General features: G+C 44.8%; 1 protein-coding gene across 1 annotated transcript in view; it reads right to left on the bottom strand.

Annotated features, from left to right (window-relative positions):
• Nucleotides 1–27,210, bottom strand: part of LOC144695187 (cation channel sperm-associated protein 4-like) — a 56,925-nt gene that overhangs the window by 13,119 nt on the left and 16,596 nt on the right. The window contains exons 4-6 of the mRNA XM_078566071.1: nucleotides 20,455–20,584; nucleotides 19,899–19,963; nucleotides 5,968–6,148 (exon numbers count right to left, since the gene is read on the bottom strand). Coding sequence (XP_078422197.1) covers nucleotides 5,968–6,148; nucleotides 19,899–19,963; nucleotides 20,455–20,584 — 376 coding nt within the window. The remainder of the gene's footprint in view (nucleotides 1–5,967; nucleotides 6,149–19,898; nucleotides 19,964–20,454; nucleotides 20,585–27,210) is intronic.

The following is a 27,210-nucleotide window of genomic DNA, read 5'->3' as shown; positions in this document are numbered from 1 at the left end:
TTTTCTAGTGTTGCCTGGTTGTAAATTGAAATTGTGAAAAACGGACGGTGCTGGCAATTTTTTCCCACTTCTTGGTTTAATAGTCTGAGCAAACTCAAAAGAATGATTCAGTGGCTCACCAGTAAATAAACGGTCTAATAGTCAGAAAAATAATTAACCACTGGGATTGCTCATCTGTAGTTTAAAATGTGTTTAAAAGGATGAGCTGATTCTAAGTCTTCCACTTCAAGTCTTTACTGTGCATTCTTCCAGAACAAAATAATCAATTCCATCCTTAAAAAAAAGTCAATACTTTTGAGAAAATTACAGAAAACATTTAGTTTATCTATGATTTGGTTCATTGTAAAGTTGACATTTATGGAACCAAATAATGATACCTACTCCCCCTCCGCCCCAACACTTCCAACCTCCTCCCCATTCCTCTCACCCCAACACCATTCCACCCCCCAGCAACCTCCACAGCAGCAGCACAGCAATGAGTGAAATTGACCTGACAGACCGGCTTCAAAGAATCAGAATTCTAAGTCAGGAGCTAGGGCTGAGGAACTGTCACCATGCAAGATCCCCTAGCTCCTGGAGCCCGGTGTTTGGAACCGTCTGCACCCCCTCTCCCAGGCCCTGGTCAGAGGTGCCAGAGCGCGCTCCAGCAACACTACATTCTTGGCCAGAAAGCCAGATGGTGCTGTCTGGCCTGTGCAGATGCTGCATGCAACATTTCAGCCACGTGGTGTATAAGAACATCTTTACGATCATGATTGGCGCAACCTTTCCCCTAGGCAGAACACATTGCCTCATTTCAGCACCCTCTTCCCTCCCCATGACAGGAGCAAGATAGAATTCATGGATAGTCATGAATTCATTGTCCTACTGTCCTGCAGCTTTAGGCCTTAATGTAACAATGCAATGTATCTGCAAATGAGCTCATCAAGGTGGGGTATGTTAATGCTGGGGAATGGAACACACCTGGGGCAGAATTTTCAGGTCGGCGGGCAGGCACGATCGGTGGGCCCAGGATCGACCGGGATGACTGCAATTTCATGCTGGCAGGCCAAGCATGAAATACTGCTCCTCAATGGTCGGGAAGGGCCAGGTGGGGGCCTGTCGGCTGCAAGGTCCAATGGCGACCCGGCAGCCAGTTTAAGATGGCACAGGCATTCCCTGGAAGGCTGCCAGCGACGAACACATCTTCAGCATTGTGACCACGAAGTTATGACATCAAGTGTGGCTGCAGATGCCAGGTGGGAGGGCAGGTTGGATGGGCACTCGGCCCCCCCTGGTTTTTAGATGAGTGCCTCGTGGTCCTCCTGGAGGAGGTGGCACCCATGTCCTCAGGCATGGCAGAAGGAGGCCACTGCACCTTACCAAAAGAGCTTGGGAGGCGGTTGCAGTGCTGGTCAGCAACCATGATGTTGTGCAGCGCACCTGGGTCCAGTGCTGCAAGAGGTTTAACAATCTCCTGTGCTCAAGAAGGGTGGGTACCATATTAGCATGGATCAGTGTGTTGAAGTGTTAAGGGCTGGCCGTCTCCCCATGGAGCTCAGGGGTGTTAGAGTTTGAGTGCCAACTGTCAATGACACCGGAGCTGGCCAAGGGGGTGAGCCCTGGCTGCTTGGGCTGAGTGCATTGCGGCTCAAGGGCCACGACTCGGATGTGCCCTGCAAGGTGCTCCTCAGGTGGGGTTGGCTAGGCTGAATGGCGCTGCAGGTAGAGAGTGGACTAATGCATGCTCCTCTGTCCTTTCAGGAGAAGACAGCCCATAACAACATTGAAAGGTCACGGACCGGTGGATGCCCCCAAAACCTCCTAATCCTAACTAGGTATGAGTAGGACACCCTGGAGATGGAGAGCCGGCAGCACCTCGGTCAACCGGCCGTGGAGAGGCTGGGGTGTCAGATGAAGGTACGAGTGCAGTGCACAGAGGTCAGAGTTTCGGATAGTGCAAACATTTTTGTGTAGACTCATCATTGATGGGAACCTCAAAACTGGATTCCCCATTGATCATTGAAAGACAATGGCATCATGATGCCATTCATTGCATCTCCATTGTCTCACCAGGGTGCCTGGCATGCACAGTGACAGTGTGATGACTTAAACTAATGACATGTTGTTGTTTTACCTTAGGTTTGCCACCACGCCCCCAATCACAGGATCCTGAAGACCCACCCCTGATGCCAGAGGACTGCCAGACTCCACATGCACCTGTGATACAGCCACTCTCTGAACCAGGCACCAGTGCAGATACCAGCACCTCAGTGGGCATTAGATCAGCAGCTAGAATGTCGGTGCATATTGGTGAGGGCACTTTACACTTGCTTGAGATGCAGACGGAGGCAGAGTGTGCCTGCCTTGCGCAGTCGGAGCACTGCTGGAGGCCAGGATGATGCTGAGTCAAAGGCAGATGATGAGACTCCGGAGTTATCCATTAGGCGGCAGATGCTAGATGTCCAGCGAGATGTGCAGGAGGATCTGGTGGAGATCCATGAGGGTATGCGTCCCAGGGTCTCCGTTATGGAGGAGTCCATGTGGAGCATCAGCACTGCGTTTACCCTCATGGCCGAGCACACTGCCCCCCACACCCCCACATTGAGAGAATGGCAACTCTCATGGAGACGCAGCTCCAAGAGCAGAATCAGGGGTTCCTGGGGTTATGCTCGGAACTGCAAGCCCTCACACAGGCAATGACCTCAGGTAGTCAGTGTCAGTGTGGGAGCTAGGTGCCCGTCCATCAATGGTGAGCAGGGGGGTCCAGAGAAACCTCACGTTGGCGCCCTAGCTGCTTGTTGTCTCTGCGGGCTCCTCTCAGGGAGCTCTGGATGACGGTAGCAGCTCCTCCACCTCTTTGCCAGTGACCGTGGCATCTGATGTGGCTGCAACGACTGGGGAGATGCCAGTCATGGCATGGCTGCACCCTTCCAGGTGGGGCCAGCACAGGCTCCACTGGCAGGAGGATGACCGCCAAGGTCATCAAGGTCAACAAGACATCAGAGTCAGCAAGCTGCCTCCAATGCTGCTGCCAGTGAAAGGGGGAGAACCAAGACGTAGCACTTGCAAACGTAAGTTTAAGGCACCATGAGCACAAGAGGGACTGGTCAGGGGTGATCTTCTGTTATGCAATATTTTGTTTATGTGTACTGGTCTGGGGTTGAAGATCAGAGAAGGTTCTGTTAATTTGTTTGGACTGTCTAATGAGATTATTTTTTCTTCGTCATAATGACCTGAGTATGCTTCACCTTTTTTATTTATTTGGTGCAGGGTATGCCAGTATGTAATGCTGGACATGGGTGGCTCTAAACTTTATTGCACAGGCACTGAGTGGACTTTGGGTTTAAAGGGTCATTTCAGACATCCAGAATGGAGACGGCAGCCTTGGCATGAGGTGGGAGTGGTTATTTGGCAGCCTAGCTGAAGGAGCATTGGGTCAAGGTGTCCCTGTCACCCTGGAGGTTACAGAGGTCTGCCTTCACACGCTCAGCATCCTCCTCACTGTGCTCCTCTGCTGATTCACTACTGGATTCATCCTCTGTGGCCTGTAGAACTGCGTCAAGATCCCCTTCCTCCAGTGGGTTCCCCCTTGCCAGTGCCAGATTGTAGAGAGTACAGCATGGAACCATGATCAGTGACATCCGCTCTGGGGGTATTGTAGTGCTCCCCCTGAATGGTCTAGGCATTGGATGTGTATCTTCAGAAGACCTATCTATCACCACCCTTGTGGAGGCATGACTCCTATTATAATGCTGCTCTGCCTCTGTTCTTGGATAGTGGAGAGGAGTCATAAGCCACCTTTTCAACAGATAGCCCTTGTCACCCAGCAGCCATCCATCCAGTCGGGCTGGAGCACTGAAAAGCCTCGGCACCTGGGAGCGTCTCAGGATGTAAGCGTCATGGGAGCTGCCAGGGTACCTTGCACAGACTTGCAGAATATGCATCCTGTGCTCACACACTATCTGCACGTTCAGGGAGTGGAATCCCTTCCTATTAACAAAAGCATCCGGCTGACCCGCTGGCATCTTGATGACCACATATGTGCAGTCGATTGCACCCTAGATGCAGGGGAACCCAGTAATTGCTGCAAAGCCTCTGACTCGGTCAGCCTGGCTGGCCTCGTCCGTACGGGAATGAATGAAAGTCAATACCTGCCTGAACAGAGCTTCTGTCACCAGCTCGACGCAACTAAGGACAGATGATTGTGAGTCTCCAACACAGATCCACCACTGACCCCTGGAAAGAGCGGGACGCATAGAAGTTGAGAACCACTGGCATGGGGCGTCCACCCACATAGTCGGAGGTGATCTCAGGCCCAATCATCTTGACAAATGGAGGTCACTGTCTCCCTTGAGAGGCAGAGCTTCCTTTGTCATTGCAACTCGAACATATTGAGGTAGCTGCATCACCGCTTGTAAATCCTGGCACAAGGATAGTGGTGGCTTCTGTGGTCCCTTCCACCTTGGACTAGCTGCTGGCCCTGCGCACCTTGTGCCTGCGCCTTTCCTCCCACAGGTCGCTCCCCTGGAGACATCTGGCCTCCTCTCCTTTCTGCCCCGCTCTTCCTCCTCAGAGGAGGTGCCTCCAGCGGAGACCACAATCCCCTTTACCAGGATCACAGAAGGCTGTCTGAATCCTGGAAGGGTCCACATGGTCTGAATCCTCCAGGGGGTCTTGGAGACACCAATGAGTCCTGAAATGAAGCCTGGAAATGCTAAGAATGAAGCCCTGAATAGAGATGAAGCTGCCAAGTACCAATAAGCAACCAGCAGCAAACTTCCAAACTCCTCACACTGGCATTGCTGCTGACCCTTTTTATCCCGTCCTTGGGTGAGGTTTTTCAAATTGTCGGCTGCCTGCATGCCCGTGCGACGAGCACGAAATTACACGGGCAACGAAAATCGGTATCAATTGCCTTTTTAATGGCCTTAAGTTGCCTAATTGATGGCGGGCTTGACTCCAAAACCCGCGCGCGTGTGCCAACTGAAATATTGTGCGCGCATGCCCGCCCGATCAGCGTAAAATTCTGCCCCTGGTGTCAGTATCAAGTTCCTAAGGTGAAGCGCAGCACCTTGTGACTTGTCAAATCTCTCCCAAATATGTGCTTCAGCCACTATGTTAAAAGCACTCGGCAGTGGGACACTTTTCCACCAGAACATAAGAAATAGGAGCAGGAGTAGACCACATGGCCCGTTGAACCTGCTCCGCCATTCAAAACGATCATGACTGATCTTGAGGGCTTCAACGCCATTTTTCCACCCATTCCCCATATCCTTTAATTCCCTAAGGGACCAAAAATCTGTCTATCCAGGACTTAATGTATTCAATGATGGAGCATTCGCTACCCTCTGGGGTTGAGAATTCCAAAGAATTGCAACCCTTTGAGTGAAGTTATTTCTCCTCATCTCACTCCTAAATGATGACCCCTTATCCTGAGATTGTGCCCCGGTGTTTTACACTCCCCACCTGGTGGAAACAATCTCTCAGCGCCAATCCTATCAAGCCCCCTCAGAATTTTGTATGTTTCAATGAAATCATTTCTCAATCTTCTAAACTTCAGAGAATATAAACCCAATTTACTGAACCTCTCATCCACCTCCAATGCAAGTATACTCTTTCTTACCTGTGGAGACCAAAACTGCACAGAGTATTCCAGATGTGGTCCCACCAAAACCATGTACAACTGTAGCAAGACTTCTTTATTCTTGTACGCCTATCTCTTTGCAATAAGGGCCAATATTCCATTGTCTACACGAGCCGAGCCATCCTTATGGCCATTTTCAGACTTTTAGTGCTAAATTAGAGGTAGTTATGTGTATATGTCCATTCGAAAATTAACGTTAGATGGCCAATTGCATTTCACACAGGACCCTTACAGACAGAAACTTTCATCCTAAATGTGTGGGCTGGAAAGTACGGCTCTAAAGGGGCATTCCATGTTAGCGTTGTACCATTAGATATCTTGCATCTTGGCTCACATCATACCTCAGTTAGCAGACCTGATACATCAGCCAGTATATGCTTCTTCTCCTCCTGCTCTAATATTGCCTCCTCCAGGTTTGAAGTCACTGCAGCAACCATAATGTTCGCAAAGATAAAAGATGCTCCTATGATGTAGGTGAAGAGGTACAGTGCGCCCCAGTACATTATCACTCCGTCCTTTAGCCTGGAAAGAAGACAGTTTTGTGAATGTCAGCACTTCTCAGTGTTGCAGTTTATTGTGGCGGGGTTGCAGGGGGGTGGAGTGTGTGGTGGTTGGTGCTGGCAGTGGATAATGTCCCAGGTAGTCAAGTATGACATGCTCCAGCATCTTTTACTCAGCTTGTCTTATAGTTTTAGGACCCAGGAAGGTCTGCATCGACCTCAATCTATGTGATAGAATGAATGAAAAGATTATGGCCACAGCTGGTCCTGGGAATGAAATGATTTCCACTGGTCATATATTTCAAACTCCCATACCAGAAAAAATCAGCTGATTTGCCAATTCTATAAAAGCAGGTCTGAATTTATCCTTTCAGCACCTTGCAGATTAAAAGGTGCGATGTGTGCACCATAAACAGAAACTGTAAACTACTTGTACAGGAAATATGCACCATTTGTGTATATCATTGTACTGCGTTTGCCTGCATGTGTGAATGTACATGTGCATCTGCATATCGCCATAATGGCTGAAGGACAATGAATGAGGGAAGTTAGATATGGTATTCCATGGGCTTTGAAAGCAATTGTCCAGCAAGAACCAAATTTCAAAACTAGCCCCTGGTCTTCTGAGCCTGGGTTCCTTGAGTTGTCATCCTTGCAAATTCTCATACTACTTATAATGGGCAGAATTTTTCCATCGGTGAGTTGGGGGCGGGGCCCGCTCACCAACGCAAAAATGACGTGGGATGACGTCGGGGGGAACCCGCCCCATTTAAATATTCAGGAAGGCGGGGGGTCAGCGCAATCAGCTGTCCGCCTGCCGACCTGTCAGTGGCCAATTGAGGCCATTGACAGGATAGTTAAATCAATTAAAGGCCCTGCCCGTCCAACCTTAAGGCTGGCGGGCAGGCCAGGAGCCCCAGCGGGCTTCTGAAAAAACATGAAACCTCATCCATGGCGGGATGAGGTTTCATGTTGGTTTTAAAAATCTTTAATAGAGTTTCTGTGATATTTATTAACATGTCCCATCTCATGTGACATTGTCACGAGGGGTACATGTTAATACTTTTTTTATTTTTCTATTTTTAAACTTTCAAACACTGTCAGCGCTCTCCCTGAGGCAGCGCTTAGTCTCAGGGAGATGCGCGCTCTTTCGCCTGCATGCGTGAAACAGCGCACTCTGACAGTTGGGGAATCCCTCCCCCGCCCCGCACAGGAAACGCAAAGCGCTGGGGCAACCCGCTGGGCGGGCCTTAATTGGCCCGCCCACTTAAAATGGCGGTGGGGCCCATTTCGGCGGCGATGATTGGCTGCCTGACCGCCCGTGAGCCAGTGGGGCCCGCCTACCCATGAAGGGCAAAATTCTGCCCAATAAGTCTAACCTTTACCTTCAGTTTGATTTGTCACACAGTGCAGGGATTCTGAGCTGTTGCTCTCATCTTTGGAGCTGCTTTCTTGGAACTGTTGCAGTTCTGATAGGTAGAGTGCTCCAGGACTTTGACCCGATGATCACAGAATCACAAAATCACAGAGTGCAGAAAAGGCCCTTCGGCCCATCGAGTCTGCACCGACACGTGAGAAACACCTCACCTACCTACCTAATCCCATTCACCAGCATTTGGTCCATAGCCTTGAATGTTGTGACGTGCCAAAGTCATCTAGGTACTTTTTAAAGGATGTGAAGCAACCTGCCTCCACCACCCTCCCAGGCAGCGCATTCCAGACCGTCACCACCCTCTGGGCAAAAACATTTTTCCTCAGAGCCCCCCTAAACCTCCTGCCTCTCACCTTGAACTTATGTCCCCTCGTGACTGACCCTTCAACTAAGGGGAACAGCTGCTCCCTATCCACCCTGTCCATGCCCCTCAAAATCTTATACACCTCGATCAGGTCACCCCTCAGTCTTCTCTGCTCCAACGAAAACAACCCAAGTCTATCCAACCTCTCTTCATAACTTAAATGTTTCATCCCAGGCAACATCCTGGTGAATCTCCTCTGCACCCCCTCCAGTGCAATCACATCCTTCTTATAATGTGGTGACCAGAACTGCACACAGTACTCCAGCTGTGGCCTCACCAAGGTTCTATACAACTCCAGCATGACCTCCCTACTTTTGTAATCTATGCCTCGATTAATAAAGGCAAGTGTCCCACATGCCTTTTTCACCACCCCACTAACATGCCCCTCCACCTTCAGAGGTCTATGGACACACACGCCAAGGTCCCTTTGTTCCTCAGTACTTCCTAGTGTCATGCCGTTCATTGAATACTTCCTTGTCAAATTACTCCTTCCAAAGTGCATCACCTCACACTTTTCAAGGTTAAATTTCATCTGCCACTTATCTGCCCATTTGACCATCCCGTCTATATCTTCCTGTAGCCCAAGACACTCAACCTCACTGTTAACCACCCGGCCAATCTTTGTGTCATCCGCAAACTTATTAATCCTGCCCCCCAACATAGTCATCTATGTCGTTTATATAAATGACAATTAATAGGGCACCCAGCACAGATTCCTGTGGTACGCCACTGGACACTGGCTTCCAGTCACTAAAACATCTTTCTGTGATCACCCTCTGTCTCCTACAACTAAGCCAATTTTGAATCCACCTTACCAAATTACTCTGTATCCCATGTGCATTTGCCTTCTTTATAAGTCTCCCATGTGGGACCTTCTCAAAGGCTTTGATGAAATCCATATAAACTACATCAACTGCACTACCCTCATCTACACTACCTGGTCACCTCCTCAAAAAATTCAATCAAATGTGTTAGGCATGACCTCCCTCTGACAAAGCCATGCTGACAATCCTTGATCAAACCTTACCTCTCCAAGTGGACATAGATTCTCTCCTTCAGAATTTTCTCCAATAGTTTCCCTACCACTGACATGAGACTCACTGGCCTGTAGTTCCCTGGCTTCTCTCTACAACCCTTCTTAAATAGCGAAACCACATTAGCAGTTCTCCAGTCCTCTGGCACTTCCCCAGTGGCCAGAGAGGAATTAAAAATTTGGGTCAGACCCCCTGCGATCTCCTCCCTTGCCTCCCTCATCAATCTGGAACACAAATCATCCGGACCTGAAGATTTGTCCACTTTTAAGCCTGCCAACACCTCCAATACCTTGTCACTCCCTATATCAATTTGCTTACGAACCTCGCAGTCTCTACCCCTGAGTCCGATACCTTCATCCTCATTCTCTTGGGTGAAGGTGGATGTGAAGTATTCATTCAACACTCTACCGATGTTCCCTCGCTCCACCCACAGATTGCCCCCTTGGTCCCTACTCTTTCCCTGGTTATCCTCTTTCCATTGATATACTTATGGAATATCTTGGGATTTTCCCTTCTTTTACCAGCCAGAGCTTTCTCATATCCCCTCTTTGCTCTCCTAATTGCTTTCTTAAGCTCCACCCTGCACTTTCTGTACTCCACTAAGGCCTCCACTGATTTGCTCCCCTTGTACCTGTTAAAAGCCTCTCTTTTCCTTCTCATCGTATCCTGAATATGTCTGGTCATCCATGGTTCTCTGGGCTTGTTACTCCTTCCTATCACCCTAGAGGGAACATGTTGAGCCTGTACCCTCCCCATTTCCTTTCTGAATACCCCCTACTGCTCCTCTGTAGATTTCCCCACAAGTAGCTGTTCCCAGTCTACCTTGGCCAGATCCTGCCTTATTTTGCTAAAATGATGATGAATGGAAGGCAATATATTTCTAAATCAGGATGGTGTGTTACTTGGAGGGGAATTTGGATATGGTGGTCTTTCCATGCAACTGTTTCCCTTGTCCTTCTAAAACTTCTCTAACGCTAAACCATGTGCACACAGTAAAGAACAATAAAACACAGACCTGGGAATGTGTCAGGAGGACAACGGGACTTACACAAATTCTTCATAAATTTGCACCCATCCATCTTGTGTGATGCAGATAAACAGCGAGTACATTGCTTTTTCCAAACTCCCAAACGATTCTGGAACATTGGTGCTAAATATGATCACCCCAAACACAGCGAATACCTGCAAAAGGAAATATCTCATTTTCTGCAGCTTGAATGAGGTGATTTTGAAGCTGACAAAGTAAAATAACCAATGCCCACGGCGCAGGGCAGCTGAAGAAAGTTAAGTGAAATGAAATGACCATAGCTTGAAAATTACACAATATACTATTGTACAAACACTTTAGGTGGAACTTCCAACTTTGGCAGGGACGAAGAACATAAGAAATAGAATAGGAGTAGGCCATGCAACCCCTCAAGCCTGCTCCACCATTCAATAAGATCATGGTTGATCTGCTTGTGTTTTGAATTCCACATTCCCATCTACCCCCGATATAGATTCCCTTGCCTAACAAGAATCTATCTACCTCTGCGTTAAAAATATTCAATGCCCCTCCTCCACCGCCTTCAGAGGCAGAGTTCCAAAGTCGCACAACCCTTTGAGAGAAAAAAATTTCTTCTCATCTCTGTCTTAAAAGGGCGACCCCTAATTTTAGAACAGTGCCCCCACAAGAGGAAACATCCTTTCCTTGTCCACCTTGTCAAAACAGGTCAGGATCTTATATACTTCAATCAAATCACCCCTCACTCTTCTAAACTTCAGTGGAAATAAGCCCAGTCTGTCCAACCTTTCCTCATAAGACAACCTGCTCTTTCCAGGTATCAATCTAGTAAATCTCCTCTGAACTGCCTCCAACGCATTTACATCCTTCCTCAAATAAGGAGACCAAAACTGTACACAGGTTCGAGATGCGGCCTCACCAATGCCCTGTATAACTGAAGCATAACATTCTTATTTTTGTGTTCAATTCCTCTCATAATAAAGGATAGCATTCCATTAGCCTTCTTGATTACTTGCTGTACCTGCATACTAACTTTTTGTGACTCATGTTCTAGGACACCTAGATCCCTCTGCACCTTGGAACTTTGCAGCTATTCTCCATTTAAGTAATACACTGCTTTTTTATTCTTCCTGCTAAAGTGAACTACACATTTTCACACTTGAAACTCCATTTGCCAAATCTTTGCCCAATCGTCAACCAGTCTATATCCATCTGCAACCTTCTTATATCCTCTTCACAACATACCTTCTGACCTATCTTTGTGTCATCTGCAAATTTAGTTACCATGCCATCGCTCCCCTCATCTAAGTCATTGATCTAAATTGTAAAAAGTTGAGGCCCCAGCACAGACCCCTGCAAGACTCCAGTCGTCACATCCTGCAATCAGAAAAAGATCCACTTATGCATGCTATTTGTTTTCTGCCAGCCAGCCAATCTTCTATCCATGCTAATATGTTACCCCCTACACCATGACCTTTTATTTTCCACAGTAACATTTGATGTGGCACCTTATCAAATGCCTTCTGGAAATCCAATGCAGTACGTCTACAGGCTCTCCTTTATCCACAGCGTATGTTACTCCTTCAAAGAACTCCAATAAATTGATTAAGCATGATTTCTCTTTCACATTACCAATTATCTTGAGCTTTTCTAAGTGCCCAGCTATAACCTCCTTAATGATGGATTCTAACAACTTCACCACGACAGACTTTAAGCTAACTGGCCTATTGTTTCCTGTTTTCTGCCTCCCTCTCTACTTGAACAGGGGGGTTATATTTGCTATTTTCCAGTCTGATGGAACCTTTCCAGAATCTAGTGAATTTTGGAAAATTAACACCAGCGCATCTACTACCTCATTAGCCACTTCTTTTAAGACCCCGCATGTAGTCCAGGAGCCGGAGACTCGTCAGCCCGCAGCTCCATCAATTTTCTCCGTACTGCTTCCCTAGTGATTGTAATTTCACCCCCTGATATTACTGGAATGATTTTTGCATCCTCTATAGTGAACACAGAAGCAAAATATTTGTTTATTTAATTTGCCATTTCCTTATTATCTACTATTAACTCTCCACTCACTTTCTAGAGGACCAACACTCACTTTACTTACTCTTTCCTTTTTAAATACCTGTAGAATCTCTTGCTATCCATTTTTACACTTCTAGTTAGTTTCCTCTAATACTCAAATTTATTTCTCCTGATTAACATTTTAGTTAATTATATTCTGACCAATCATCTATCCTGCCACTCATCTTTGCACAGTTATATGCTTTTTTCTTAAGTTTGATGCTTTCCTTAGCTTCTTTAGTTAACCACAGATGGTGGGTCCACCCCTTAGAGTTATTGTTTATATTAGGAATATACTTATTCTGAATATTCTTAAATGTCTGCCACTGCTTCTCTATTGATCTATCCTCTAGCTTAGTATCCCAGTTCACTTCAGCTAGCTCAGCTTTCATGCCACATAGTTGCCCTTATTTAAGTTTAAGATACTAGTGTTAGACCCAGTCTTCTCCCTTTCAAACTGGATGTAAAAATGGGTGCAATGGAAATAGTTGAAGTTTGTGGAAATGATAACTATGCAAGGCTTATAAGCAGTTTATGACGTCCCCATCAAAGTTGAATTTCTTGATGTTTATCTGTCATTTAATGAAGGTTCTGGTTAAATGACAGAGTGGGGGGTTTGATATAAGTACATCCCAATTTTACTATCCAGTGTTATTTCTAGGCTACTTCAAAACCCGGGGCAGTATTTAATGGAGGAGACTGGGGTCTTGCCGGCTGGTTGGAGAGACGGCGAGAGCCCTGCATCAGCTCTTTTAGGGAAGGCCGGCCGATTTAAGTGCCATTTGGGCACTTAGATGGACAGTAGTGGGGCTTTCCGGAGATCAGGGGACCCTGGGGGCAGAAGTCTGGCCTGCCGAAAGCTGCTGCCCAGAGGTTGGCAGCTCTAGTGAACAGCAGCACCACCAGGAAGGCGGTATGACACCCACCTGAGGCCTAGGATTGTCACTGGATCCCAGGTCACAGGTGAATGATGGCAAAAGTGGGGGTTGTGGGGATGAGGTGGTCAGCAGCAAGGGCAGGGGTTGGCTCTCAGTGAGTAACCTCCCCTCCTGATGCTGGGTCCTTCAATCAGGCACTTAGTGTCTTTGAATGAAGGACCTCCCTACCACCCCGGGAGCCCACAAGCAACCCCACACGGACATGCTTGTTGTGCTCCCCACATGGTGAATCCCCCACCCACTGCTGGGTTAATTACAGAGATGGCGAGATGAGGCCCTTAAGTGGTCATTAATTGTACACTTCACATCAATTAACAGCAAGGCAGCCAAGAACTTAAGGGTTAGTACATTAAATTCCACCCCAGGTTTTGATTTTAAAAGCCGGGAGACTGCTGACAGAAAGGAAGACTTAGGAAGTAGAGGAGTTCTAAAGTTTTGAGAAGAAATGTATTAGGGCAAGGAAAGGATGCTGAGTTATGATTTCACCATTGTGGGGATTCAGAGAGGGGGAAGAATGTGTGGAAGGAACAAAAGTGTTTATACCTAGCTTTTCCTTTGAATGTAAATTTTCTGTTGTATTACTAGGTTTTTAACATCACATCTTCTAACAATAACATTTTCATCCCACTTATTAATAAGATAAACACATTGATAGGTGTCTCCCAGTTAGGTGCAAGATTTTACTCCCACTCTTGAATGCTTTAATTTACAAATGCAAATTTACACTTTACCTTCTAACTTCCTTACTGTTTACCCTAGTAACATCTTAAACTACTTTACATCAAAGCACCCAGACTAGCTGGCTTTAATTCAATTAAGACATACATATAGACACAGACCCCACAACAATTCCAATTTAAAAATAATTTCCAATAACATTATAGACATTAATATCTCTTCATGACACACCATCCACCTCGTTCTCCTGCTATTACAAGCCTCTTATGCATTTGAGAATTCAATCCTGGCTCTTTCACTGCATGCATTTTTGTCCTGCTTTTAGCCATCGTCTACTGTGATGAAGTTGTACTTCACCTAGAACCAACACTAGAACATGCACAAGTCTTGTAGGAGGGGTCAGTAATAGTCACCTTTTATTCTGTGTGTTACAGATACTTGTGTATAGCAGTTGTTTATGACACGGGAGAAATCCCAGAAGACTTAAGTAAATCAATATTTAATCAGACAAGGGTGTGTTTTCTCCCCAGATTTATTCAGTTTATATAGTGAAAATATTCTTAGAGGGATTGAAGACCTTCCTGGATTATTAGTTGGAGTTTACAACCTTAATAATATAAGATACACCAATGACGCCGTTCTTATTGCCGACTCTGAAGAGAAACTGCAAAAGATTTTGGATAGAGCAGTGTGTGAAAGTGAGAAGGGCAGAGCATACATTGTAAGAAAACAAAATGTCTAGTAGTGTCCAAAAAGAAAATCATACCAGAATGTAAAATCACAGGAAAGAATGAAAAGATCCCTCGGAGGCACGTTAGCATCAGATGGAAAATATGACCAAGAAATAAGACAAAGGATTGGAATGGCCAAAGTTGCATTTCAAAAAATTATAATCAACTCAAAATTAGCCATGAAAACAAAGTTGAGAATCCTGGAATGCTACAGACGGAAACGAGTGTTGGATGATCAGTGAAGCAATGTAGAGAAGAATTGTGGCTGCAGTTGTGGTTTTTGAGGCGAGTAATGAAGATATCTTGGGCAAGTCACACTACCAATGAATGCTGGTAAAATCTGAGACTAAAAGAACTCTGCTAAGCAAGATCAGGAAGTGAAAGTTGGAATTTCTTGGGCACATAATAAGAAATTATGATCTAGAAAGTCTGATGCTGATGGGAAAGATCAATGGTAAAAGAGATCGAGGTAGACAAAGAACGATCATTTTAAACAGCCTCGCAAACTGGATGAATGTGCCGTCAAAGATCAATGCCTCTAGAGCAGGATTAACACGGAGATTTATGGTCGCCAATGCCCTCTTAGGGCATGGTACCTGAAGAGAGCAGCTGAGCAGAATTATTGTATTTCTAGTGCAAGTGCAAAAAAGGGAACAAGCTTTGGAGGTCTATGTTCATGATCACAAGATAATTTCAGATGAGGAAGGCCATTCAGTCTGTCTTAATTCACCCACCCAGAAAGAGCCAACTTCTCTCTCCATTGTAGTATCTGCTTGTTCCTGAAATGAGTCCTTGAGATTTATCTCCAGTAGACTATTAGGACATTTATTCCACAGGCTGATCACTCGTTGTATGAAAAATAATTTCTTGATATCTGACCTAAAAGTATTCTTCTCTCTGTTGAATCTCTGCCCACTTGTTCATCTATTGCTGGTTAATTTAAAGTAATATTGCTGGTTAACTTTTTCTATACCCTTAACAATCTTATAAACCTCTAAGGAAACCTCTCAAACACCTCTTTCTTCAGTCTTTCCTCATAACCTGACATGGATGATCAGCCTTGTGACTCTTCTGCACTGCTTTCAATAGTTGAATTTCTCTTGGCAACCAGACTGAATGCAGTATTCAAGCGCTGTCTGGCTAGAGTACTACACAATTTGATCATTAAGTTCTCTATCTTATATTCTACTGCTTTAGCCATGTTGTTCAACATCTTATTGACTTTGTTGGTTGCTGCTCTTCGTTGGTCAGGCATCTTTAGCATTGAATCTACTAAGGATCCTTAATCTCTTAACTTTATCACTAGCTATTTCAACATAGAGTTATATATGTGTCATCTATGTTTTCAGCCTATGTGAAACACTTACATTTGGCTGAAGTAAGCTGTATCTGTCATTGTTCTACTAACTTGCATTTCTTGTTTATCTCATTCCATAATTCTCGAACTTCCTCTTTCGATTTCACTACCCTCCTTGTTTGGTTATTTGTGTAAATCAGAAGCTATGTTGATCCCAGCAGTGTGTTCTGAGACATCCCACTCAGTACTTCCCCACCCAACAAAACTCCTTAACTAGTATTCACCGTCTTCGACACTTCCGAAAGTTAATTTATTGATTTCTATGCTTTACCCTGAATCTCCACAGCGTTGAGTTTAACAACTTCTCAAATCAAAAGCCTCTTGTAAGTTGAAATTCATCGTATCATGGAGCAACTTGGGTTGTCACTTACTCAATAAAGTTGAGATTGGTTGGGCAGGAGTTTCCAATTCTAAATCCATGTTGACCGCTGATAACAAGGATGTTCTTGTACAAATGAGGATGATCCCCAGTTTTACTGCTGACAATTGATTCCATTATTTCACATGGAATGGAAGTAACACGAATGGATCTGCAGGTGCCTGTGTCTTTTTTGTCATCTTTCTTGAATATAGGCACCATATTAACCTGTTTCCCATCTACTGGTATCTCTCCGGCGTCCAACGGCTTTCCGTAATGATTGTCAGTGTTTCACAAATCTCTTACCTTGTCTTTAGCACTCTAGCATAATTATCTATCCCCAAGGATGTATTAATTTTATGTCCGATTAGCCTGTCTAAGACTTCCATCTTATTTATAGCAATTTCATTGATTTTCTTGTGATGTGTTTGCTTAGAGAAGGCAAGTTGTTCATGTCGTCCCTTCTATATCCTTAGTCATGCAGAAACTATGGGAAGAATTTTCCCCCCATTAGGGGGGAAGTGGGGAAGTGCAGGAGCGGGCAAGTGCGGGTGTGCCTCCGATCGGCGCCCCCCATTTTACGTGGGTGGGCCAATTAAGGCCCGCCCAGCATGACATCCGCCAGGAAGCGCTATGCACTCCCTCTGCGGGGCGGGGGGGGGGGGGGGGTGCGTTCTTTCATCCTGCATCATTTTACATGCCGGCGAGCGGGCCCTGCCCCCTGCTCGCCGACCTAAAGATCATGGCCAGTGTTACTCTTATCCTGTTTCAAATCATTTTTGTGGTTTTCAGCTGTTCTCTGGCTGTCCTCTTGCTGCTGTGGTACTGAAAGTATGTTTTACTGTTATCCCTTGCTGCGGCTGCTGTGCTTTCTTTCAGGTCTCTCTTTGCTTGTCTAACTGAGGTTTGCCAGGTGGGTTCCGATTCCAATGTCGGCCTCAATTCCAGGTAGGAAATCCAGAAATAGCTATGGTGGGAAGTCGATCGTGATCTTCCCAAAGGTGGCCAATTAAGAAGCTTCCGTGGAGTGGGTTGCCAATGTTGCTCTGAGCCCACCCCTGGGAAATTCCCTCAAAGGTGTCAGGGAACTGTCCTCATGTAGTTCCTCCTTATGTTCCTGCTTCCTCCACCTCCAAAGCCGTCTCCACAGGGTCAGGAAACTTCAGACCAAAGTGTTTCTTGCATTCATTCCAGTCAGCCTCCTTTTCTCCCCCTGCAGGTTTTGGCTCATTTTTTATATTGGTTTAGCATCCAATTATGACCACAATTGCTTAGTCCAAGTTAGCTTCTGGCCTTAGATCATGTTAAATGCTATTTTGTGGCACAACTTCCATTTCTTGTACATTTTCTGGGTTACCGATGATACCAGATCAAGATTAACACTGCCTTTCATGGGTGCCTTGACAAACTATATCAACTGACAATTTGGATTTTCCTACTTTACAGTTGGTTGAGTCTTCAACTGAAATAATGTTATTGTTCTCACATATCCTTATTAACTATTCAAAAGATTAAAATTATCCTCATCCTTAAGCCGACCTGGTGATCTACAGCATAGTCCTAATGTTGGTTTGGATTTTTAGTCTCAGTGACATGTACCCAGAGGCATAAATACACGGGGTCAGATCCTGCTGGGGTAGGGATCTCACTGCATATGCTGTTAGACTTTTTCCTGCATCCTTCAGCTCAAAACGTTTTGTGCTGGAACTTGCTGGAAGTGTGAGCCGATAATGGCGTGGCGAGCACAACAGGAAGCATTTGGGACTTGCGTGAATGGCAAGATCAAGAGTCTATCTCCTCAACTAGATTGAAAAAGGAACACAGAAATGACAGAGGAGGAAAAAGAGAATAGTCAAATCAGGTACAGAAGGAGAAATAAAGGGCTGATTTCAACTTAAAAAGATGGGTGGGATAGGGTTAAGTCGGGGAAATTAAAGTATCAGAAAGTTGTTTCCCAACCCAAACCCACTCATTATCATAAGTGAGGCCTGAAATTGGGTGGATGAACAACCCGATCCAAGGAGACTGGAGGCAACTTTAAATGTGATAATGAGGCTGTGAGCCTTAATATTATTCAGCGTTTGAACTTTTTACTGCTGGCCAATAGGCTTCCCAAGTGTTGGGGCGCCCAGCAACATCCTCCAGCTGAAGAACTGTTGGTTTCAGAATATAAATGCCTTTGCACTTATTTCCTGGATCCAGATGCCTGCTTGAGGAGCCTCTGCAATCAGGCACGCCCCCACCCCCTGCTAAAATACTTTTCCCCCTCCAACCAGGCCCCAATATCCCACTACCACCAAGCCACAATTCCACACCTCCACGACCTCCAATCCCTCTTATACAAGGTCTCTGACCTTCCCACCCCTCAGGCTTCCGATTACTGCACCCCCCCCACCCCCCCACCCCCATCCCCTCTCCCGGGAATGACAGCCCACCCAACTGAAACTCCTCCCTGATTGACACACCTTCTGTTTGCGCACACCCCTATCCCCTCACTGCTGACACAAACATCCCTACTGCTGCAGCCTTTGCCAAGAGGCCCAGACTGTCAATCAGGCTGTCTGTCTGGATAGAGAGCTTATTGGTGACTTCAAAGGCAAGCATCACATCGTTTGGGAATAAGAAGTTCCTCACAGCTTTCTGACCAACCCGCTCCCCAGTAAAGGTTCTACCCAAAGTGAGAGAAAGAAAGATAGGATTAAGGGAGGCAATAAAATGAGATAGAAAGGAAAAGCAAGAAAAAACTGACATTTCTAAAATCTCTAAGAACAACTGACCACATGCTGAAATGAGATGAACAGTTAAAATTGCTTCCTTTCTGAGTCAGAGAGATACATTAGCATTGCATTGATAATGATCACATCATTATTACTTAAGCTGTTAATATCCAGCCCTTACTTCCTGCGGCAAGTTTCATGGGAAAATTAATGTGCAAATCCAGCAATTTCTTATAAATAACGGTGCGACGAAGGGCAAGATGCCGCTTTTGCAAAGCAAGCCTGTGAGCAGCGTAAATCGAGCAGCAGGTTCTGGAGATTTGCAGTTCACACCATATCTCCTAATCCTCTAATTTGCTGGTCTATTTGCACATCAATAAGGATGTGGATCATAAACACCATTATTTTTCCAGCAAGATCTAGCCCATTGAAAGCAGCTACTCAACATTATGCTCTTGGGAGAAATGGATACAGTCTGCATATGCACAGCAGGCAACTAATTGGTCCATTTTTGAGAAGGCAGAGAAATAACTCTCGTATTAGTCTTAGTTTTATATATTTTTAAGTTGTTTCCAGTTTTTCACACTCCACAGGTGAAGCCCAGGAAGTGAAGCAGTTGCCACCTGGTGCTGTTTTGTCTACAGCTGGTGTGAAGAAACAGCATAGCTAAGAAATAGGAAGCAACTTCCACAAGCTCTCAGACTCTGAGAACATAAGCTCATGCACCAGCACCCCAACATCCATAGGTGTGAGCAAGAGGTACAAAAATAGTAAGAACATGGACAGAGATAGCTTGTACCCTATCACAATGGCATGGATATCTGGCTTATTGATTTTGTATACTTAGGGATAGAAGATTAGAAATTAATGGATGATATAACATACAAATATTTTGTGCTTTGGTATCACAATAAACTAATTATCCCTGCATTAAAATAGCAGGCATGAGGGGTGTTATATAACTGTGTTTTGCATTTGCATATAATATTATCCTGAGTAATTTCCAAACTAGAATGGGCTGCCACTAAGCTCTCAACGTCTTTGGGGTTGTGGAAATGGAACAGTAACGTAATCAAAATAGCAACGCAACATTTACCATCCTATATGGTAGGTGAGATAGGGAACCCTGGCATCTGCTTGAACACAGCTGACTTCGGCTGTCTGGAACACAATGGGAGCAATCACTTGAAAATTGGCCCCAGTGCTTTTTGTTAACTTTCTGTTAAGTGCCACTATCACAAATAGAGTCTTAGATGACAGTCACTCTCAGCCTCACACAATGACATCTTGATTTCAGACCTGACATATTGGACCTCCCCCTGCTCAGAAAAATGAAAGTAAACCACAAGTCCCATAGGTTTGTTAAAACATCTTGTCCAATAGACTTATTTGAGCCAAGTGCTTGCTCTAGACAAGCTGGGTAACTTAAGTTCCCCATAGTATTGCCTTGTTTTCTCCTAGGGTAACAGTTCAGAGTGACTATCTTTAGTCATTCTTAGTGTCATTCTATGGCCATGAATGAAGGCCAGATTGCAAAGAGAGCAGCAAGCCTGCATTAGCCAAAGCTGAGAGAGATGTGTGCTGTAGGAGGCCCCTAGGATGTATTATGAGTAACACCAGTGCAGATGCAAATATTACTTACTTGTACTCACCAATGTGATCAGGATGAGCAGGAAGATAATGTTGGCCATGTCGTAAACTGACTGGACGATTACCCTCACCATAATGGACAGGCCCTGGATGGCGGCTAAACTCCGCACCATTCGCAGAGCTCTCAGCACTCTAGAATAACCAACACAAGGTCCTTATTTAATCATAAGCCAAAAGTGAAAAACCACATGTTAGTCAAACATTTTCCAAGCCAAACAACTACTGAATTTTTAAATACAAATATTAATAAACTTACCAATTTTAACTTTTTACTTCATTGTAATGTACATATTAGACTTGCTCTAAAAAATGATGTTGTTCTCTAAGTTCCATGTGGAGAAAAAGCAGAAACACCTTATCGCTACATTTTGCTCTTCTTTGAAAAAGAGTTCATGATTTTTTCTGAAGATTTTGGAGCCATTAACAAAAATGGCAATTTCATTTTGGCCTACTTTGTGCAACCAATTTCATCAATGGCACAACTAAAACAAAATAATTAATCATAATCCTTCTTTCACACTTCAAATAACAAAAAGAAATTTAACCTCTATAAATGATGAACATTTTGTTAAATGTGTCAAAATGTATGCACAACTTTAAGGGTAATGACAAAATGAAGATTCACTGACTGCATCATATGTGCTTATGGATTGTGCAATGCAGAAAATAGCTACTTTTTTTGCACCCACAAGTAAGCAATAAAAAATTCGCAAAACATATAAAAGCAGACTCAGCTAGCGTGCGAAGTTGGGTGGAGCACATTTCTCCACTTAACAAAAAAGCAAAGGTAAGGCAAAAATATCAGTTTGTCTTGATATGCAGATAAAGGATTAATATGGAAATAAAGCTAAGATTGTGTTGTTAAAGGCAGAAATGAAAAAAAATACATATTTAGTACTCACATAGGAAATTTAATTCATTTCCAGGACTAAAATATCAGCTCGAGTTAATCCAGAATATAAGGCCATGGAATGTATTGAGTTGTGATCACCAGAAATAAAACAATTTCACAAGCATAGAGAATTCTAAGTTATTAGCAAGGATTTCTTAAACGTTGGGCCTGATAATATGGTATGATTGTATATACCACCTGCTATGTACAATGTTAATCATATATGTTACACTGAAATGCCCATATTTTCTGATTAGCTTTTATGAACTTATGCAAAATGTAAAGTCAATGTCCAAATGAACAAGAGGGACTAGGCGCAGAATGGACTTGCACGCAGCAGGTGGGGGTTGGTGATGAGGTAGGGGGTCAGGATCTCATCTGAAACTGAAGCTGGCTTTGAAGTCAATCTTTGACTCAGTCATGGCATTAGAATCCTGCTTTTAGTTTCCCAACCAGAGAAGGCAGGCAGGATGACACCTCAAATCTGTCAAAGAAGAATTTCTAATTAAAGGGATCCCAACAGGGGGCAGATTAGCTGAACTGTACATTGATTTCTGAGGCTTCAGCAATGCCAGGAATGGAAAGGAGAATGGGGAAAGCTGCCCCAAGTCTGTGACTCTTACATGCAGGCCCTGATGCAGGATCTCAAGGATGGTAGGAAGAAGCTAGACTCTCAAACAAAACAGAAAGTCTGCATGGGAGTGAACACCAGGAGTGTGGTTCCTCAAACCTGGATAAAGTGCCACAAGAGATTCAAAAACCTCCGGAGGGCAGGAAAGGTGAGTGGTATGACACTTTCCGGTGTCAAAGCCCACAATCTGACTTTCCCAGCATTCCTCTGCACAGTATACAGTTCACATGTACACCTCAGAACAGTTCTCCTCTCTCTCCAAAACCCCCCACCTGAACAGCCAACACTCAAGCTCATCTTTGATGCCTCACAGTCACTGTCCACAAATGCCATCTTTTCCCCCTCTCCACACAATCAATTTCTCATATTCACAACTCTCTACTTTCTCTCCTCCAGAGTGCAGAACTCCAGAAAATGGTAGCGAATTAGGAGGTGCCTCCCTAAAAACCACCTTGACGGCCACTGACAATGCATGCCCACCTGGTCCACTTTGAAGGTGGTCTTGTTCCAGCAGGCTGTAGATTGTAGCACCGGTGAAGGCCTGAGCCTCCTGAGACATGGTATTCATACATGTTGAGGAGCTGATGTACTGCCTGTAGAGCCTGTGTCGGTGCTCTTGCCTCCCTTAGAACTGATCTCTGTGTCCATCCCCTCCATCCTGTCTAGCTACATGTGCCTGAGGAAAAGGCGGATGGTGCTGCTGCTGGTGTTGCTCGTGCTGCTTTCAGTGTTGCTGCCCCTCTTATAACTCGGAGGTCTAAGATAGAGCTGCTTAAGCTTCTCCCATTCAGCAGTGAAGGCTGACAGCAGGGGAATTGAAGATCAAGGCAAGTAAAGTGCAAAACAGCTGACCGGACTTCCTAGAAGTTGGAAAACACCGGTCAAGCAGGGAAAGCACACTAACAGAAGAAGTACTGTGTGCATCAGCCTCTCATCTAGGTAGGGCTGCAGCTATCCAGTTTCACTGTTTGAAGGTTTCTCAGCCTGTCAGTTTCATTTACCAAGCACTTCCCTCTGTGATCTTGCCTGGTTGACCCTGGTGAGTTCCACACAGCTTCAGAAACCTACACTTTGGCTGTTAAAGTCAGAATTCTGGGTTAAATGTGCAAGTAATTGCTGACTTGTATGTTAAATACTTAACTGGAAGATCCATGGGCCTCAGTGAAATCCAGAAGTGGGTGGTGTCTTGTTTTTTGTTTCAATGATGCACACAGGCCGTCGATATTGTAACAGAGCTAACTTTATTGATAACACATTTTCCTAACTTGAACACATAGCTGCAGTAACTGAATTCTATCAAGACAGGTTCCAACATGTGCTATCTGACCTTCAACCTCTGGGTCAGGTGACCCCATATCGAGTACAGTATAGTATCTAATACTGGAGTCCACAACCACAGTCAGCTATTATCATGACATTTCCCTTTTTAAAAAAAAAACTTTTATTCAACTCAAGTACACAAAGTCTCTTATCTATTCTTTCTCATTCTGTTTTGATCAGTCTGTTTTGTCTTTTACTCATCTCTGTATCTCTGTGGTTTTTTCACAACTCTTCCACTGGATGTTCTGAATAGTGACAGATGATTTTGAAGGATAAGGGGCCTTCTCCAACTCTCTGTTAGCATCACCCATTGGATAGTTTTCAGGACTCTCAGGCTTTGTCTGGTTATCTGTTGCTTCACTGGCGCATTCTGGTTTTTGATCTTCAGCTACACTTTCTGGTTCAGCGAAAGGTTGCGTTTCATTTCTTTTCCGTAAGAATTTCCGGTTTCTCTTGTACTGTTGTCTGTTTGGAGTTTGCACTATGTAAGACCTTGATTCTCTTGTGATTCCTGTGACAACAGCAGGATTCCATATCCCTTCATGCTGAATCCTCACTGTCTCTCCCGTGTTCAGGTCAGGCAGAGGTCGGGCGCCTTGATCAAAGTACTGTTTCTGCTTCTGCTATCTCAGTTTCAGCAGGTCCTGCATGCTATAGCTCACTGGCTGTGGAAATAACATTTGGGGTGCAGTTGAAAGCTTAGTTCTTAATCTTCTCCCCATCAGGAGCTGTGCTGGAGATGATCCAATGCCTTCTAATGGAGTATTCCTGAAATCCAGCAGACCCAGGTAGGGGTCTCTTCCGTCCACCTTTGCCTTTTTCAACAGGTGTTTTAAGATCTGCACAGTATGTTCCACCATTCCATTGGATTGTGAACATTTGGAACTTGATGTAGTGTGGCAAAACTCCCAATCCTGTGCAAATATGCAAAACTCAGTGCCTGAGAATTACGGATGGTTATCTGAGATGAGCACTTCAGGTATGCCGTGGTGAGTAAAAACTGATTTTAAATGTTTTATTACAGTGATGCTCTTCCTATCATATTTCAGCAGTACAGACTCAAAAAACTTATGAGTAATAATCTCCTGCTAGTAGGTACTCACTGTTGTCAAATGTGAACTAGTCCACTCCAATTTTCTGTCAGTGCCTCTCTGGAACACTGTGTGGTTGAAGTGGTTCTTTTTGTTGCGACTTACTGTACTTTTAGCACACTGCATACACATTTACCATTTCTCCAATTTGTGCTTCCATTCCAGGACAATACGTTACATCTCGAGCTTTTCTTCTGCATGTTTCTATGACGAGGTGACTTTCATGAATGCGTTGCAACATTTCTTTCCTCACTGTTGCAGCAATTATGATCTTTTCTCCTTTGAGAAGTATTCCTTCTGCTACATGAGGTTCCTTACGAAAGTTCCAGTACTCTTCTACAGCAGAAGGGGCTCCCCTCCGGTGTGTGGTCCATCCAGTTTGTACAATCTGCTGCAGTTTTCTCAGGGTGGCATAGCTCTTGGTCTCTTCCCTGATCTCATCCAGTTTGGTTACAGCCACAGGTAAGTTCTTTGTCAGCATGTGAACCTGTGCTTCCGTTTCTTTATCCTCTTCCTCCACGATGGGTAGGTATGCACGTGACAGAGTGTTTGCAATATACATTTCCTTGCCCGGTTTGTATTTATTTGACCTGGTACTTCTGCAAATGCATTAGTAATCTTTAGATTCTTGGTGGTGCACAGTTCAGGGGCTTTTTAAGTATAGCTTCCAAGGACTTATGATCAGGCTCTATAGAAACATAGAAATTAGGAGCAGAAATAGGCCATTTGGTCCTTCGAGCCTGCTCCGCCATTCATTATGATCATGGCTGATCATCCAACTCAATAGCCTGCTTCCGCTTTCTCCCTATACCCTTTGATCCCTTTTGCCCCAAGATCTACATCTAACTCCTTCTTGAAAACATACAATGTTTTGGTCTCAACTACTTTCTGTGGTAACGAATTCCACAGGTTCACCACTCTCTGGGTGAAGAAATTTCTCCTCGTCTCAGTCCTAAATGGTCTACCCCATATCCTCAGACTGTGACCCCTGGTTCTGGACTCCCCCACCATTGGGAACATCCTTCCTGCATCTACCCTGTCTAGTCCTGTTAGAATTTTATAGGTTTCTATGAGATCCCCCCTCATTCTTCTGAACTCCAGAGAATATAATCCTAACCGACTCAATCTCTCCTCATATGTCAGTCCTGCCACCCCAGGAATCAGTCGGGTCAACCTTCGCTGTACTCCCTCCAAAGCAAGTACATCCTTCCTCAGATAAGGAGACCAAAACTGCACACAATATTCCAGGTGTGGTCTCACCCAGGCCCTGTACAATTGCAGCAAGGTATCCTTGTTCCTGTACTCGAATCCTCTGGCTATGAAGGCCAACATACCACTTGCCTTCTTTACCGCTTGCTGCACCTGCATGCTTACCTTCAGTGACTGTTGTACAAGGGCACCCAGGTCTCACTGCACATTCCCCTCTCTCAATTTATAGCCATTCAGATAATAAACTGCCTTCCTGTTTTTGCTACCAAAATGGATAACCTCACATTTATTCACATTATATTGCATCTGCCATGCATTTGCCCACTCAATCAGCTTGTCCAAATCACGCTGAAACATCTCTGCATCCTCCTCACAGCTCACCCTCCCACCCAGCTTTGTCTCATCTGCAAATTTGGAGATATTACATTTAATACCTTCATCAAAATCATTAATATATATTGTGAATAACTGGGGTCCCAGCACCGATCCCTACTGTACCCCACTAGTCACTGCCTGCCATTCGGAAAAAGACCCGTTAATTCCCCACTCTTTGTTTCCTGTCTGCCAACCAGTTTTCTGTCCATCTCAATACACTACCCCCAATCCCATGTGCTTTAATTTTACACGCCAATCTCTTAAGTGGGACTTTGTCGAAAGCCTTCTGAAAGTCCAAATAAACCACATCACTGGCTCCCCCTCATCAACTCTACTAGTTACATCCTCGAAAAATTCCAGTAGATTTGTCAAGCTGATTTCCCTTTCAAAAATCCATGCTGACTCTGTCCGATTCTGCCAGTTTTCCATGTGCTCAGATATTAAATCTTTCATAATGGACGCTAGAATTTTCCCCACTACCGACATCAGGCTGACTGGTCTATAATTCCCTGTTTTCTCTCTGCCTCCCTTTTTAAATAGTGGGGTTACATTAGCTACCCTCCAATCTGTAGGAACTGTTCCAGAATCTATAGAATCTCGAAAGATGACCACCAATGCATCCACTATTTCTAGGGCCACTTCCTTAAGTACCCTGGGACGTAGGTTATCAGGCCCTGGGGATTTATCGGCCTTCAATCCCATCAATTTCCCCAACTCCATTTCCCTACTAATACTGATTTCTTTCAGTTCCTCCCTCTCACTAAACCCTGTGTTCCTCAACATTTCTGGTATGTTATTTGTGTCCTCCATGTCTTTACCATAGACAAACTGGTGGAAGCATTGTAGGCCAAACACAATTGCTAGCATTTTTTTTTCTATTCGGGCATACCGCTGCTGTGTTTCAGTCATTGCCTTTGAAGAGTATGCCGCAGGTGCCTCACTTTGCAAGAGAGCAGCTCCCAGGCCGGTCTTTGAAGCGTCCACCGAGATCTTGACTGGCTGACTGACATCGTAATACTTTAACACTGGTGCCTGGGTCAGTGTTCTCTTCAGATTGGTCAAAGGCTGACTAGTGTATGGCTGACTAGGAAACATTCCCGCTCTTACCACCTGCCATCAGGTGTATTGGAAGGATTTACAGGTTGATAATTGTTGTAAAGTGTTGGGCATAGTTTTGAGGTCTTATTAAGTTATTCATAGTCTTATCAACATCCTGGGGGTTACATCAAAGGATACAATG

This window comes from Cetorhinus maximus, chromosome 21, assembly GCF_964194155.1.
Source record: "Cetorhinus maximus chromosome 21, sCetMax3.hap1.1, whole genome shotgun sequence".
In the NCBI taxonomy this organism is placed as follows: Eukaryota; Metazoa; Chordata; class Chondrichthyes; order Lamniformes; family Cetorhinidae; genus Cetorhinus; species Cetorhinus maximus.
This window is presented reverse-complemented; position numbering and strand designations above follow the sequence as displayed.